Here is a 16,303-nt window from a genome sequence, read left to right as displayed (position 1 = left end):
TATTCAACCGATGCCATTAAATTATAACGATTCGTTTATTATTATTTTTTGGCGACAACAATTCAGACTGTATGACAATTGATGATGATGCCTGGCCTGCCATAATTTTTTTTTTTTTCGAATTTAGGTTTTAATTGCGATACGCAATAGCAACTACAAAAATTTGCACTTATAAATTGCACCAAAACGGCGATGATGATACTGATGATGATGACTACAACGACACGGCGCAAATTAAATACGAATCTCATATATAACCTTCAACCCAAATCATCCGCATCAATGTTGAACGTCAAATAAAAATATTAATGCGTATTTACCAGCAAGAAAAAAAATAGAAATTATTTCAAAATAACTCCATCTGATTGCTTATTCAGTTCGATATTAAACAAAAAATAAGAAGAAGAGAGAACTGGACTTGAATCGAATGCGCGCGCGACAAAACTGAAATTTCAGGAAATATAACAAACGTATAATCTGTTATTTTCTCTTTCACTGGGTTCCAAATGTAATAATTTTGTGTGTGCTTGTTTGCTTTTCGATCGGTTGTTTGGCGATGCGTAACGAAAATTTCGGATACGAAATCTATTTGAATAATTCGCCATAAGCTCACACTTGACGATCGACTATCGCGCACACGGTGCATGTCGCGCACAACGATATCGTTCTATTTGACGTAAACGTTTCTCCTATATCTCACAATATCATAAGGTTGATGCGATCAAGCAAAGTATAAATCATTTTGCGTGTTGCCGATAGAGTGTTGACAGTGATCCTTATGCGATAAATAGTAGCACAACAAATTGGGGAAAATATAACAAGCAAAAGTAAAAAGTTCAGGAGAAATCGTCGTCTCAAATCATTTTCGAATTAAACCGATTCATCTGAACAAATGTCATTTTCGAAGATGCTGACGTCTCATAAGAATTAGGTGTTATTGTATTTCTTTGAATTCATTAAATTTGAATTTACATTTTCTTAACGGAATATTTGAAGTTATGTATTTAAACAATCGTATCATGTCGAAAATCATAATAGATTTTCCGTAGTCTGATACGAAAAAAAAAAATTCGAAAAATGAACAAGTTCAAATTTCGGACCAGTTTATCTAACTAACATAAAGTGTTTGAATTATTCTCTTTTAAAAATATTTTTTATGCAATAAAATAGAACACTTTTCAAATATTGAAGAAAGTTTCTTTGAATTTCCTATTTGAAGCACAAAGATGCAATAAAATTGTTAATTGCATTTAGATTCATGATAATAAACGTTCGAAATTGGTTATGGTTATACCATTATTTGACATTTGGATTCAATACCTTAAGTCCACATACACAAGTTAATTATGACAGCAGCAGCAACAACGATAACGACGTCACACTCATACACACATACAATCACAGCGAATATTCAGGCAAAAGTCATTTGAACATGCAACGGTATACTTGTACGTGAACGCAATTAAATAGATTTGTAGTGTATGCGTGATACTTCTTAGTATTGCATGCTTAATGGCTGCCATATCTACTTTATGTGCATTATTCTCATCATTTCGACACAGTTTTTTGTTCGACAAGTTTTGAAGAATTGTTGTCTGGCGTAGCTGCTTTTCTTGCCTGTCAAGGCGTGCAAATTTTAAACAAAATCTTTCATTATCCCTTAGCCTTTGACTCGATCGTACGTATAAAAAAATATATATATAGTTTATTTGTTTTTTTATTTAGTCTTCAATAACAAAAAAAAAAAAGAGAAGAGAGTAAAAATTCAAAACCTTAATATTTCAACATCGTGAAGAGAAAAAAAAATTTGTTCATTTTGTTTTGCTTTCATTATTATTGAACCGTAATTTGTGTTTGATGGTGTAATTCTTATCGTTCACTGCAACCATGCTGTGTATTTAAAGTGCAGACAAAGAGTTGTGTTTTGAATTGTTTGTCGTTTAAGTAGCATTTTATTTCTCCAAAGTGAAAGAAAAGGCAACAAATCAAACGAATCTCTGATTTTCACGCATATTTATAAAGTGTATCACTTGCGGTTTGTAGCATTCGATTGAAACATCAACGATTATTTGAAAAAAAGAAGAAGAAGCAGCAGAAAAACATAGCGCATTAATGTAAGTCATACAAAATTGTAATTGAATGTGTATTAGTTTGTCATAGAAAAGCGTCAGAAAACTGTATTTCAAATTTTTCTCTTTCTCTCTCTCTCTCTCTCTCTCTCTCTCAGTTTTAAAGTCAAAAATCAAAAGAAATACCAAGGGAAAAATAAAGTCACAAAGAATCACTATGTGAATAATCTCCACGTCTTTTTTTAGCTCCAGTCAACCGAATTGATTGTGGTGAAATTTGTGTGTTGCTGTCATACAGCTGCTGTTTATATGTGTTGATACATTACCTGTTTTGTATTCGACATCATAAATGTTTGCTTCGAAAAGTTTGCATGAAACGTGCTCTCTTCAGCATAATTTCAACGAGAAAAAGAACAAACATAGAGAATCAGTTGATAGTTTTACATCGATGTTTATTAAATTTATTATTATTTATTTTTTTCGTTAAATTTTTTTGAACATTGTTCGATACGATGATACACAGTAATCGCCTTTCAAACTATCAGAATTGTCGATTTAGCAACAATATCGATACGCGGCAATCAATTCAGTTGAGCTTTGCCCAATGTCTCATTGTTCCAGATTTACAAAGTTATACAATTTTCATTGTTCGTTTGTTGCCCAAAAATGTCAATAAATACAGTTAATTATATGCAAGTTCAAGTAGTCAATCGAAGTGACCGCAGTCAAATGGCAAATTGACAATTAAATAACCACAAATCACATTTTTGTGACGAAAAATAAATAAATAAACAAACAATAGGCTGCATTTGGTGATTGTTTATAATAGAGAATTTATTTAATTTGCAGTTGGAATAAAATTCAATTGGAATTGCAATAAAGCATGGCGGCCAATTCGAACTCCAAAACCATGGATCTGGATAAAGTAAGTGTAATTAGCATTTTTTTTTTGGCTGCATGCAATCGGAAAGTGTGTTTTATTTATTAATTTCTTTTGCCATTTCAATAGATATGGAGTACGCTAAAAGAAGGTATCACGCAAATTTACAAGCGGGAACCCAGTCTTACCATGGCTCAGTATATGGATTTATATACGTAAGTTTGAATTCAAAATCAACAGGAGACATTCGAACAATTTAAACAAGTAACTAATTCGTATTTTTCAAATTGGTTGCAGGCTCGTGTATAATTACTGTACCACCGTCTCAAAGTCCAACAAAAGTAAGATGATGAACACACATAATACGGGCACAGCAAAAAGTGGCGGTGCTGAGCTAATTGGTCAAGAACTCTATAAACGATTAAAGAATTTTCTAGAGAATTATCTAATCGAATTGTTAAAGGTATGTATTACAAAATCGGCCGATAATTTAATGTCATAAATATCAATGTAATATAAAAAAAATTCGATTTTCATTTGTATGCACAGAGTGGATCGAATTTGATCGACGAAGAGGTGTTGACATTTTACACCACAAAATGGGTTGAATATCGTTTTTCAAGTCGTGTACTGAATGGCGTTTTCGGCTACATTAATCGGCAATGGGTGCGTCGCGAATGTGAAGAAGGCCATAAAGATGTTTATGAAGTGTATCAGTTGGCATTGGTCACATGGCGTGAACATCTTTTTAAACATCTCAACAAACAAGTTACAAATGCCGTACTTAAATTGATCGAACGTGAACGTAACGGTGAAACGATCGATTCCCGTCTCATATCTGGTGTAATCAGCTGCTATGTTGAATTGGGTGTTGATGAAGATGCGCCGAATGCACGTGGTCAAAATTTGTCCGTTTACAAGGAAAGCTTTGAAGATGTATTTTTACAGGATACCGAACGTTTTTATTCAGCTGAAAGTGCTGAATTCCTGCGACAAAACCCAGTTACAGAATACTTGAAACGCGTTGAACAACGTTTGAACGAAGAATCAAAACGTGTCCAAGTTTATTTGCACGAAAACACACTCGCCAGCTTAGCTAAAACCTGCGAACGCGTTCTCATCGAAAAACACTTAGATATATTCCGTACTGAGTTCCAGGTAAATCAATATCACAACGTTTCGGTTCGGTTTTATGAGTTTTGACTAATCAAATGCACCCTTGTTCGTTTATAATTTACAGAATCTACTGGACTCGAACAAAAATATCGATTTGGGTCGTATGTACTCACTAGTGTCTCGCATCAGCGAAGGATTAAAAGAACTGAAAAGCGTATTGGAAGAACACATTCACAAACAAGGTGTCGAAGTGATTGCCCAGTGCGGTGATGCTGCAATAAATGTAAATTAACCAAATCTATCAATCGAATCAAATATCTCTGAATTTAAAAATTAAAAGAAAAAACAAACTGTTTGTTTCTCTGTAGGATCCAAAAGTATATGTGCAAACCATACTTGAAGTGCATAAGAAATACAATGCGCTCGTATTGGTATCATTCAAAAATGATTCCGGATTTGTGGCTGCTCTTGATAAGGCATGTGGCAAATTCATAAATACAAATGCAGTTACAACGACCAGCAAAAATACAAGCAAGAGCCCAGAACTGTTGGCAAAGTACTGTGATTTATTATTGAAAAAATCGAGCAAAAATCCCGAAGAAGCCGAACTCGAAGACACTCTCAATCAGGTTATGGTTGTATTCAAATACATTGAAGACAAAGATGTATTCCAGAAATTCTACAGTAAAATGTTGGCCAAACGATTGGTGAATCACACATCGGCCTCAGACGATGCCGAAGCATCTATGATTTCAAAATTGAAACAGGCATGCGGTTACGAATACACAATCAAATTACAACGAATGTTTCAAGACATTGGCATTTCCAAGGATCTTAATGATAAATTCAAAGCGAGAACCAAATCGTCCGATGTGCCAAGCGAAATTGATTTTAGCATTCAAGTTCTGTCAAGTGGATCATGGCCATTCAGTCAAAGCTTTAATTTTTCTTTGCCATCCGAGCTAGAAAGATCTGTCCAACATTTCAATCATTTTTATGCGGATGTTCATTCGGGACGTAAACTCATCTGGCTGTATAATATGTGCAAAGGTGAAATTGTGACAAATTGCTTCAAAAATCGATACACATTACAGGTAAAGTTTTCGATTTGAATTGAGAAACAAGTTTGAAAAAACAATTGAAATAGTTCTCTGTTATAAATATAAAAAAATATTCTTAAATTTTTGTCCACAGGCAAGTACGTTCCAAATGGCAGTGTTGCTACAATTTAACGAACAAACTAGCCTAACCGTTCAACAACTTGGTGAAAACACTGGTAAGCTGCGATCATTTTAGTTGGTAAAAGTGTGTAATTGTTGTGTGCTAAACTAATTTTATTCGATCAATATTTCAGGTATCGCTCAAGAAAATTTGCTCCAAGTTTTGCAAATTCTTTTAAAAGCAAAATTGCTTACGTGTTCAGATGATGAGAGCAGCTTGAATGGTGCATCAGTCATTGAACTATATTTAGCATACAAAAAGTGAGTTATCTCGATTCTATTTTATCACATGTGTATTTATATTGTGCATATTATATTGATAATATTAATAATGTCAAATGTGTTTAAATAGCAAAAAATTACGCATCAACATAAACATCCCGCTTAAAACCGAACTGAAGATCGAACAAGAGGCCACACATAAGCACATTGAAGAAGACCGAAAACTTCTGATACAGGCAGCTATTGTACGTATTATGAAAATGCGTAAAATTCTCAATCATCAAAATTTGGTCGGTGAGGTACTCACACAACTTTCGACACGATTCAAGCCTAAAGTTCCGGTCATCAAGGTACATACAAACATTACATTTAATTTCTTTTTTAACATAGACTTACATATGCTTTGTTTGGTTTTCATAGAAATGTATCGATATTCTCATCGAAAAGGAATACTTGGAACGTAAAGAGGGTCAAAAAGACACCTACAGCTATCTGGCATGATTTCACTCAACCTTTCATCTAAATGTTTCAATCGGATTATATTTTTAATCTGATGATAGTTTAATTTTTCATACAAAAACAAAAAAAACAACAACAACAACATGTAAAAGTTTCCAATTCTCTACGTTAAGAAATAAGCTTCTTTTTTTATTCGCGTCCGAAACATAATGGAGAAATTTATCTAATTTCGCTGTTTACATCGCCCGCGTATCAACAAACCGAATTCTAATCTTCTCCCAAGCGCTTTTGATTTCAAACATAAATTTTTTTTCCACATCTCAATGTTATCATTTTATTTTTGTTGAATGGACTTTTGTTCGTTACTTGAAATCAAATCACATAAATAAAAATGAGATCAAAAACGAATTATCATCAAACTATTATTTTGTCATTGCCATTTATTGTTTGTTGTCAAATTGACAATCTGATGGTTTTTATAAAATGAAATGAAATATTATACATTTTAGTTGACATCTTGCAAAGAAATGTGTTGAAGAAGCAGTAAAAATAATAAGAAAATAAAATTTAACATCATTATCGAATTGTAAAGAAAATGTGACTTTCTTTATTTTTAAATTTTTCAGCTGAGGCGGACAAAAAGAATCTTCTGCTGCTTGAACTCTCTTCGAAGTGTTAGTTTAAAATATCCAAATTTCATTACAAATACCCCGGAAGGTTTTTCTCTAGCAATAGAAATTAATCTGCACTTGAAATCTGTCACAGATTGAAGATCCAAGTAGACAATGAACTAAAGAAATATAGAGTAAATTTAACGGTAAAGTGAAAACTTCCTTATAAAGTAAGATATTCCTATGATAAATCATTTTGCTAGCATGTTAGTCGAGTCTTGTATCGAAGGGTAACATCGAAATGGACTTCCTTTAAACAAAATAAATCGAAAAGAAAGCAAACCCTTTTCGCAAAATTGAACTGTACAAGTGTTATTTAACCAAAAACAAACATGAAGGTTCGTTCATACTAAAGTGCAATGGACGCGAACCGGTTCAGTTGTGACAGTTCACTTGATTTCGAAATATGACGCAGCCAATGATGATACTAAAATAACACACATACCCAAATAATCATATGTACTAATGACAGCTCGCGTTATTCTGTATTTATGTGACGAACAATCACCATACTGTGTTTATTCAAACCATTCGTTTTGTTGTTTTTTTTTTAAGTGTGTATAGAAAATTTAAAAAAAACATCTATATGAACTTATAAAAATTTTCTATAGTAAAAGTTTTGTCTATATATTTATCAGTTTTTCATTTAGTGTCGCATCATACTGTCCTCGGTCTTATTTTATTTAAAATCATTTAATAAGAACACTGATAAAGTATTTCATCTAATTGTGAAATTCACAGCAAGTACTGAGTTCAGCCGAAATTCCGCGAAATTTGGCATTAGTCATACGTTGAGTTAAGAGAGCCCATTTGAAACACATCAGAATCATTTATTGAAATACATTTATAATTTGTAATTTGGTTTAAAATGGCCGTACAAGAAATGGAAAATGAAGATGCTCAAGCCAAAGATGAAAAGGTAAAAAGCCGTTTTTTGTTCTAATTCAAAGATCAATTTAAAAAAAAAACAACAATTATACCAACAAAAAAAAACTACTTCTTCAGATGCTGCAAGCGTTTCGTGAAGGATTGGAACAAATTTACGAAGCTAGGAAGATGACCCGCGATGAGTATATGAAATTTTACTCGTAAGTACCATTTCGAATAATAGTCGGAATAAATATTTCGCTGAACTAAGATTGACTTATTGATAAACTATATTATATACTGAAAACCTGATTTTTGATGCAAACAAATATTTTGTAAGAATGTTCTAGAAAATATATTGAATGATCGATTTGCTCATACAATTTCTTTGCATGTGCAGTACGACCACACATGCGCACGGTTTTTTGATCAGGGGGAAGGAGTCAAATTGACTTTGGTCTCGAGGGGGAGGGGGTATTTATGTGGAAAAATTAAAATAACAATTTTGTACGACACTTGAATACAAACAAAAAGTTTTTTTTTGTCGATTGATCTTTCAGACTTATTTATGACTATTGTGTGAAGGGAAAAGACATGGTTTATTGGGTGCCAGAAAGAGATTTGAATTGCTGCTATAAGCGTTTGGTTCGTAAAATTCAAGAATATTTGGACGTACACATCTCTGGAATTTCACAGGTTAGCTCATATCTTATTCATCTATTTCATTGTAAATATTTTCATCAACTTATTCACAAATCGATTTACAATTAGTATGTTTTAAATCAAATAATTTAAATATGTGATGTTAAACCATTTTTAGAAAATACCGGATTCCGATCAAGATGAAACAGCATTGAATTACTACTGTGAGGTATGGATTTATAATTTTATGTTCTTCACAACTATATATAAATTCATTTCTTCTTGGAACTATATATAAATTCATTTCTTGAAATTTCCATACTGTTATTTCTGTTAATTTTATTTACAAAACTCTTATATATGTGCAATGTTTCGGGTCACTCTAGGTATGGACCAATTTCCGATTATCAAGTAGATCCCTTAGTGGATCGTCAACGTATTTGGACAGGCAACATCGTAAAAAAGACCAAGATTGCCAAAGAGTCGAACAGATTATATATCAAACATGGCGTGTTCATCTTTTTGAACATTTGAATGAAAAGGTGTCAAATGCTGCATTGAGAATGTTTGAACGAAACCGAACCGGCCAATGGGTCAATACGGATGCAATAAAAGCCGTCGTCGAATCATACATCGATCTCGGTTGTCTAGAAACTCCAGCTGATTCCGATGATATTACTGCACACTTAACGGTACTTTATTCAATTTTCTCTATTTCCGAGGTGTAACCAACATATATATCTTATCTCAATTTCACAGGTTTACAAACAATTCGAAGAGCGTGTGTTAAAAGGAACCGAAACATACTATCAAAACGAAAGTGAAATATCCATGGAAAAATACTACCGAGAAGGGAAATCGTTTGTTAATTTTATGCAACACATCATTAAAGTGATTGATAATGAAATAAAAGAGCGCGTTAGTTTATTGCACATTACAACTAAAGAGCCAATTTTGAAGGTTTTAAGTGACACATTAATCACAAAGCATATAGAAATATTTGATTTCGAATTTCGGGTAAGGCGTTAAAGCTTCTCTTTTAAAAACATGTATGCTCTCATGGTTCTAGTGAAATGTGTTTCTTTTAATAGTTAATGTTGCTCGGTGACAAACTAAAAGATATGGCAATGATATATTCGTTGGCAACTCAATCGGAACATGTACAAAAACGATTGAGCTCAATATTTGAGGAGCACGTGATGAAGGCCGGATTCGATAAACTCGAGACTTGTACCGAAGAAGCTGTTAAGGTAAGTTTTCATCATTTATAAAATAATTGGTATTTTCTTCATTTTTGTTTGCATATTCTTTTCTAGGATTCAAATTTATATGTTCAGACAATACTGTCGGTATATGATAAATATTATGAGCTACTAAAAGATCAATTTAAAAGTGATGTTCTATTCAAGACATCACTTGATAAGGCCTGCAATAAATTTGTGAATAGCAATTCTGTGATTACAAAAAGTGGTGACCCAGGCCTTAGTCCAAAATTGCTGGCCGATTATTGTAATTCGTTGTTGAAAAAATCAAGCAAAAATCCCGAAGAAGCCGAACTCGAAAATGCTCTCAATAAGGTTATGATCGTATTCAAATATATCGAAGACAAAGATGTGTTCCAAAAATACTACATAAAAATGTTGGCAAAACGATTGGTATATCACACATCGGCATCAGATGATGCTGAGGGGTCAATGATTTCAAAATTGAAACAAGCCTGCGGCTATGAATACACAATCAAATTAACTCGAATGTTCAATGACATTGGCCTATCCAAAGATCTTAATGAGAAATTCAAGGCGAGAACAAAATGTTCCTACGAAATGAGCGATTTTACCATTCAAGTGCTGTCAAGTGGCGCATGGCCATTCCATCAAAGCCTTAAATTTAATTTACCAACTGAGCTAGAAAGATCTGTTCAAAATTTCAACCAGTTCTATGCCGAGATGCATTCTGGTCGGAAACTAGTCTGGCTGTATAACTTGTGCAAAGGTGAAATTGTGACAAATTGCTTCAAAAATCGATACACATTACAGGTAAAGTTTTCGATTTGAATTGACAAACAAGTCAAAAACACAATTGAAATAGTACTCAGAGTTTCTTATTGAAAGAAAAATATATTCTTGTTCACAGGTTAGTGCGTTCCAAATGGCTGTGTTACTACAATTTAACGAACAAACTAGTCTAACTGTTCAACAACTTGCTGAAAGTACCGGTAAGTTGCGATTATTTCATTTTGATCATTTTTATTCGGTGACAGTGCATAATTTATGTGATCATTTTCAAAAACCAATTTATTTCTTTGAATTTTTGCAGGAATCGCTAACGAATACTTGATTCAAATTTTGCAAATCTTTTTAAAAGTAAAATTGTTTGTGTGCTCAGATAATGAAAACAGCTTGAACGATAAATCAGTAATTGAACTATTTACGGCCTATAAAAAGTGAGTTATCTCTATTCTATTTCATTATACTAAATGCTGATAGTATACTAAATGCGTTTCAATTTTATTAATAGCAAAAAATTGCGTATCAACTTAAACATACCGTTAAAAGTCGAAGTGAAGGCCGAACAGGAAGCCACAAACAAGCATATTGAAGAGGATCGTAGCCTTCTGATACAGGCGGCCATTGTACGTATTATGAAAATGCGTAAAACTCTCAATCATCAAAACTTGGTTAGTGAGGTACTCGAACAACTTGCGTTACGATTTAAGCCTAAAATTCCGGTCATCAAGGTACATACAATAGCAAACATTTTATTTAATTTCTTTTTTAACATAGACTTACATATGCTTTGTTTGGTTTTCATAGAAATGTATCGATATTCTCATCGAAAAGGAGTATTTGGAACGACAGGAGAACCATAAAGATGTTTACAATTATTTGGCTTAATTTCATAGAACAACTTTTACAAGTTATTTATTTGTTGAGAAACATAATACCTCAATTCTAGACATTAAGCACAATTTTTGTATGAAACATTTTGAGTGAATATAGATAATATAAAATCGTTTTACAACCAATTTAATGTCACTGCTATTCGTAACAATTTCTAATACCAATTGTATGTTCAATGAAATTAGTGAATAAGTCATGTTAAGAAGATAGCTCATATTCGTAATGAATTTTATGCTAATGAAGTGGGTTAATGTAAAGAAAAAAAATAAAACATTATATTTTTCTGTGAATAAATAAAAAAAAGAAACAATGTGTCAACTCATGTGGAAATTCATTTTTATTTTAAAATTTTAACGACATTCCAATTCTCTTAAAATAACTGAATGATGTAGTTTTTAACATATTCACCATAAAGTACACTGTTCGAATGGTTTGTCAAATATATGAAGAGTGTGTGATTGTTTGCATTTTTCACGAAATCCAAGCATGCAAAGCATACATGCTGTTTGCTTACACTTGCAATATGGCACATCAGATAGAAAGCAGCGCCATATTTTATTTGATTTTGGTACATATGTCTCATACAATGACAACGTCAAACGTCATTTTAACGAAAAAATAAAAATGCGCTTGGATGTGGAGAATGGCGCGTATGTGTGTGTGGAGAATAACATTACGTTGTCATGATAGTTGTGTTATTGGTACGAAAATGTTGTATGGAGAGCGCAATGATTTCCGAAGAATACACATGATGTGCACATAACACGCATACATCGAAACAAACATCTTTCTCTCTGTTCGCATATCCGTTGATTCGGTGAGTCCAGTTTTTGGTTTCAGTTCACTCGTTGTCTTTAATTCAAGTTTGACGTGTCTTAGTTTTCTATTGAATAAACGCGACAGCGACAGCAATACCAACAAATAAACATCAATAAGAATCGCATCATTTCTTATATTAAACCAAATTAAAAAATGATTAATCGTAATCTCAAATAATTTACGCCTAATACATTTTCGATTCATAATTTTTTTCGCTTTGTGCAAAAGACAATTTTCACAAAAATCGAGACCTTACAATTCCGACTCATAATAAAGTGAGCGATGCGATACATATATCAAACGCAAGTAGCCAATTGCAAAACGTGTGCAGAATAACATACCATTTGAGATGAACACGGAACATACATGACTTACAACACACATTATATTATTCATCATATTTATTTATTTTTGACTTAAATCAGTTTCTTCGTGTTGTGTCTGGTTTGGTTTTTTTTTTGCTGCAATACACAGTGGTGGAAGTTGATTCGTAATAGAAGATACACATAAAAAAACATTGACCACACAACAAAATATGCTTAGAGTGGAAATAAAAAAACAACAAACAGGAAAAACACAGAAAAACCATTTGAATGTGAATTTGAATTTGTGTTGTGAATAAAGTCCATTGAGAGAGTTCTATATCTTAAAGAGTTGTTGTGTTATTCTAACATTGCTGAAAACTCATTGTTGGAATTCCAGTGAAATATAAAACGTAATAAACATTTACAACACTTACAGAAAGTTGTCTTTTAGTTGTTTCTCAGCTCTTTAATAAGAACATTTGTACGTTTCATTTGCGGAAGTTGTCATTTGACCAAATAAATTTTTAAACATAAAATTAAACCGACATTTTGCTGTGTCTATTATAGCCATCACACTCACTTTCTTATTCGATTCGTTGGCAAAAAACAACACACACACACAATCCAAAACAAGTCAAAATTTTGAATTTGTTGCGACAAAGACATATGGAACTTTAAACAAAAAAAAAACAATAATCATAAGTGAGTGTACGTGCACAGTTCAACTACGAAAAAAAGACGGTAACGATTTCCAAAAAGGTGAAAAAAGAAATCAATGCAACCAAATTAAGAAAATTCGCGAATACACTGAATCAAAAAGTGCTGCAACACAAACAGCGACATTAAAGTACAGTTAATATATCTCATTTAATTGGTGATGTGACGCCTACATTTATTTCCTGTGCATACAAAAAAATAAAACGATAACAAAGTACATTTTTCTGGCTGGCATTTCATAAACGGTGTGGCCGACATTCAAGTGTATTCACCGCCATCATCTTCATCGTTTATATGCGTTCGTTCGTTAGCGTTTATATTCGTTTTATTGTGCATGGTTTGAAGAGTGAGAATAAAAGTAATCCGAAACTCAGTGAAATTCCATTTATTGATTAACATTAATTTTCTAAATTTTTCGTTTACATTAAGCTCCAATCAATAATCAGGTATTGTATAGATATTTATGTACAAAAAAAATAACATATATTTATCAATTATTCTTATTTTATTGCTTTACACTCTTCTCATATCCATTGCATGTTATTGAATGCCGTTTATCGATTTAACCTTAAAATTCTCAATTACTAACCACTCAACTATTTTCAACATTTTAAAATAAAAGAACTTATCTAAAAACCTTAGATCTTTCAATGAAAAAAATGTTTTAGTTTCTTAACATCAAACACAACCACAAAACAAAAATTAGACCACACAACTTACACAAATAAAAAAACTAAGAGTAAAACAAATATTTAAAATATCCATGCCGCCTAAGTAATTTTCTTTGATTATGTTTGGTATTTGTGTTTCCATGGCTTTAAACATTTCTTTCACTTCTCTTGTGTGATGCTTTTTTTATTTTTGATCTTTTTTACATTCGGTTTGACACCTTTGTAGTTTCTGTCTTGCTCATTAAACAAAAAAATAAAGAATTTATTAAATGAAATCAACAACATTTGAAGCAAAATCATCTAATTTTAAATGATGACATAGAAAAAGTATATTGTCTTTTATTCTATTTGTAAATAGTTGTATACAATATCATGACATTTTCAAAGGAAAATAGGTCGAAACAAATAATTATGGTCGTTTTTTTACTTCCAAAATATTTTCTTCAACCAGCATATCGATAGAAAAACAGTTGCATGCCTCTTTTTTTGCCAATAGCGAATTTTTCGTTGTTGTTGTTAAAATGCTTGTGTGCCAGTTCTTTTGTTTTTATTACCAAGAGCTATTGTTTGGTTCGAGAACATTATCTATTTATCTATTATTTGCTTGGGATACTTCCGGTGCATATAGTAATACATTATGCAGATGATTTTCTGTTGTCGATTTTCTTTCTGCTGTGTGTAACAGCAAAAAAAAAATCGAACTCAATTTGAGAACTAAAGTGCTTGTTTTCCGTGGTGCATTTCTTTTTGTTGCTGTTTGGTTTGCGATTCGATAAATATGTTTGTTTACATGCATGTTAGTAGGCAAACAAAAACGAGAACCACATTCTCGAATTCATGCTGAAAACGATGATACGATGGTGGCCAAAGCGCAGACGCATCGCATATCATGTAAACAAACCAATGTGTATTGCCTTGTTCTGTATTTTATATATCTATATCGTATATTATATTGTTGTTTTTTCTTCTTCTATCTTGTTGTTCATTTCGTTACGCACACATAAAAAAGTACACAGAATTTCATTTTTCATCAGCGTTATCATGGAGCTACCACCAGATTTGTTTAGCAACACATGAGTTTCCCATCCATTTTCACCCTCTTTTGATATAATCATACATATCATTTAGTTGTGTGTTATTTCATTACGTCATTTTGTCTATTATGAATATTTTAGTCGATCCTTATCTTCAATTTGCTATTGCCAATTTTGATCCTTTATTCATGCGAAAAGTGGAGGTAACATTTTGAACACGTTTCACTTTAATAAATGGACTAACGTTAAAAGTAGTTCGCGCGATAAAGAAATAATTTCAACGATTATCCAATTTTTTTCGCCACCAACTGTGTGTATCGCACGTTAGACGAATTTCCGTTGAAATTGATTCGGTTTTTTTCTCTCTCTAAAATGCTTTCCATTAATTGTCTTAAATGCTTCGATTTTTTCATCTTTGATTTCAATTGCTTCAATTTCACTTCACCATGGCAAATTTATACCGATTATGGCATAAAATGCAGATGTTGAAAGAAGGAGGGAAACATAGAGCGTTTTTTTGGAACGCCTACAGTTTTGATCAATTTCATTTTTCTCTTGCGAACATCACATCATCCATTTGTATTTGAAGTTGTTTTTTTTTCGGTGTTATATCATATCAATTATGCATTTTCTATTTGAACTTCATTTCGCGAATCGTTTGCGAAAATACTTTTTGTGCAATTTTTGCTACATGGATATTTTCTCTAGTCAATTACTTGTTGCTGGTTGACCTCAGCCGAATAGTTGCAATATTTTACTTTAATATCTCCCCACGCAACAAATATACTTATTTTAATCTTGATAGTGGTGTGTGTGTGTGTGTGTGTATGTGTGTATTTTATGCGAGACTGTGTCTCAGCTTAGACTGAATTGTTGTTTTTTTTGTTGTTTTGTTGCGTTGTCGTTGGAGCGATTTGTTTGCCATGTGCCAAATGCGAATGAATGGAAATAAATTGTTAGTGTTATATACAATAGAAAGAAAGGAATGACACGTATCGCATGCAAAAAGAATGTTTATGAGTGGCTTCAATTAGGTAATTTAATTTCGTTACTTGTGTGTGTGTGTTTTTTTTTCTTCTCAACCACCAAATGATGAATGATTTTGCACTCGTTAGCACAACTAATTCAACTCATTAGTAATTAAAATGTATTCCAGAGTGAACATGACGTCGTTTGTTCGGCTCATACGGTTTTTTAAAAAGTTTACTATCACATTCATTGTGCTTTTGTATTGCAAACACATTGTGATACAAAATAAAATACAGAACAAATAAAAAAGTGAAGGAAAAAAAAAGATCCAGAAATTGGGGTCATTCTCTATTGAGAATAGATATTCAATAATAATGATCGACAAAATTCAATGGCGTTGAAAATTGAATCAATCGAAATAGTTAACAACAATGGAGCTCGCTTTCTTTCTCCAAGCATGATATTCAATCTGCAATCGAGCTCATTTCGTTGCGATTCTTGAACGTAAGATCTGTATGAAAATGCAATGGACAGATAAGAGAAACCATCAGGTACATATGACTCGTGGTATTCACCGCATGTGAATGGGATCATTTTTTTTTGGTTGCTGTTGTTGTTTCTGCTGCCGCCGTCAGTCGTTTTTGTTGCTGTCATTATTATTATTTTCAACCGGCTGACTGAGCACATTCTGATGAGAAACATGAAGCCATATTTATATGGTAGCCAAGTTAAGGTGCGCTTA

At 32.5% G+C, this 16,303-nt stretch overlaps 2 protein-coding genes across 6 annotated transcripts; both read left to right on the top strand.

The window, feature by feature from the left end:
* The first annotated feature begins 1,516 nt into the window (after window positions 1-1,516).
* Window positions 1,517-6,506, top strand: LOC116350344 (cullin-1-like). Of its 4 annotated transcripts, none has more exons than XM_031782128.1 (12): window positions 1,517-1,678; window positions 2,044-2,114; window positions 2,919-2,994; window positions 3,079-3,164; window positions 3,247-3,412; window positions 3,499-4,107; window positions 4,190-4,348; window positions 4,434-5,159; window positions 5,260-5,341; window positions 5,420-5,546; window positions 5,638-5,857; window positions 5,928-6,506. In XM_031782128.1, exons 3-12 carry the CDS (start codon window positions 2,953-2,955, stop codon window positions 6,006-6,008), a joined length of 2,298 nt encoding a protein of 765 aa, XP_031637988.1. In that variant the 5' UTR covers window positions 1,517-1,678; window positions 2,044-2,114; window positions 2,919-2,952; the 3' UTR covers window positions 6,009-6,506. The 4 variants fall into 4 exon arrangements, with proteins under 4 accessions (XP_031637988.1, XP_031637980.1, XP_031637973.1 ...); XM_031782120.1 differs by having other exon boundaries at window positions 2,023-2,114; XM_031782113.1 differs by having other exon boundaries at window positions 1,967-2,114.
* Window positions 6,507-7,133: 627 nt separating this feature from the next.
* Window positions 7,134-11,171, top strand: LOC116346541 (cullin homolog 1-like). Of its 2 annotated transcripts, none has more exons than XM_031776662.1 (13): window positions 7,134-7,247; window positions 7,379-7,556; window positions 7,643-7,725; window positions 8,065-8,200; window positions 8,325-8,375; window positions 8,533-8,838; window positions 8,906-9,163; window positions 9,238-9,396; window positions 9,463-10,182; window positions 10,280-10,361; window positions 10,463-10,589; window positions 10,664-10,883; window positions 10,960-11,171. In XM_031776662.1, exons 2-13 carry the CDS (start codon window positions 7,506-7,508, stop codon window positions 11,038-11,040), a joined length of 2,274 nt encoding a protein of 757 aa, XP_031632522.1. In that variant the 5' UTR covers window positions 7,134-7,247; window positions 7,379-7,505; the 3' UTR covers window positions 11,041-11,171. The 2 variants fall into 2 exon arrangements, with proteins under 2 accessions (XP_031632522.1, XP_031632531.1); XM_031776671.1 differs by lacking the exon at window positions 7,134-7,247 and having other exon boundaries at window positions 7,254-7,465; window positions 7,506-7,556.
* Window positions 11,172-16,303: the final 5,132 nt, after the last annotated feature.

The sequence above is a fragment of the Contarinia nasturtii genome, unplaced genomic scaffold (assembly GCF_009176525.2).
Source record: "Contarinia nasturtii isolate CC-2019 unplaced genomic scaffold, AAFC_CNas_1.1 Cnas_scaffold_129, whole genome shotgun sequence".
Lineage (NCBI taxonomy): Eukaryota > Metazoa > Arthropoda > Insecta > Diptera > Cecidomyiidae > Contarinia > Contarinia nasturtii.
This window is presented reverse-complemented; position numbering and strand designations above follow the sequence as displayed.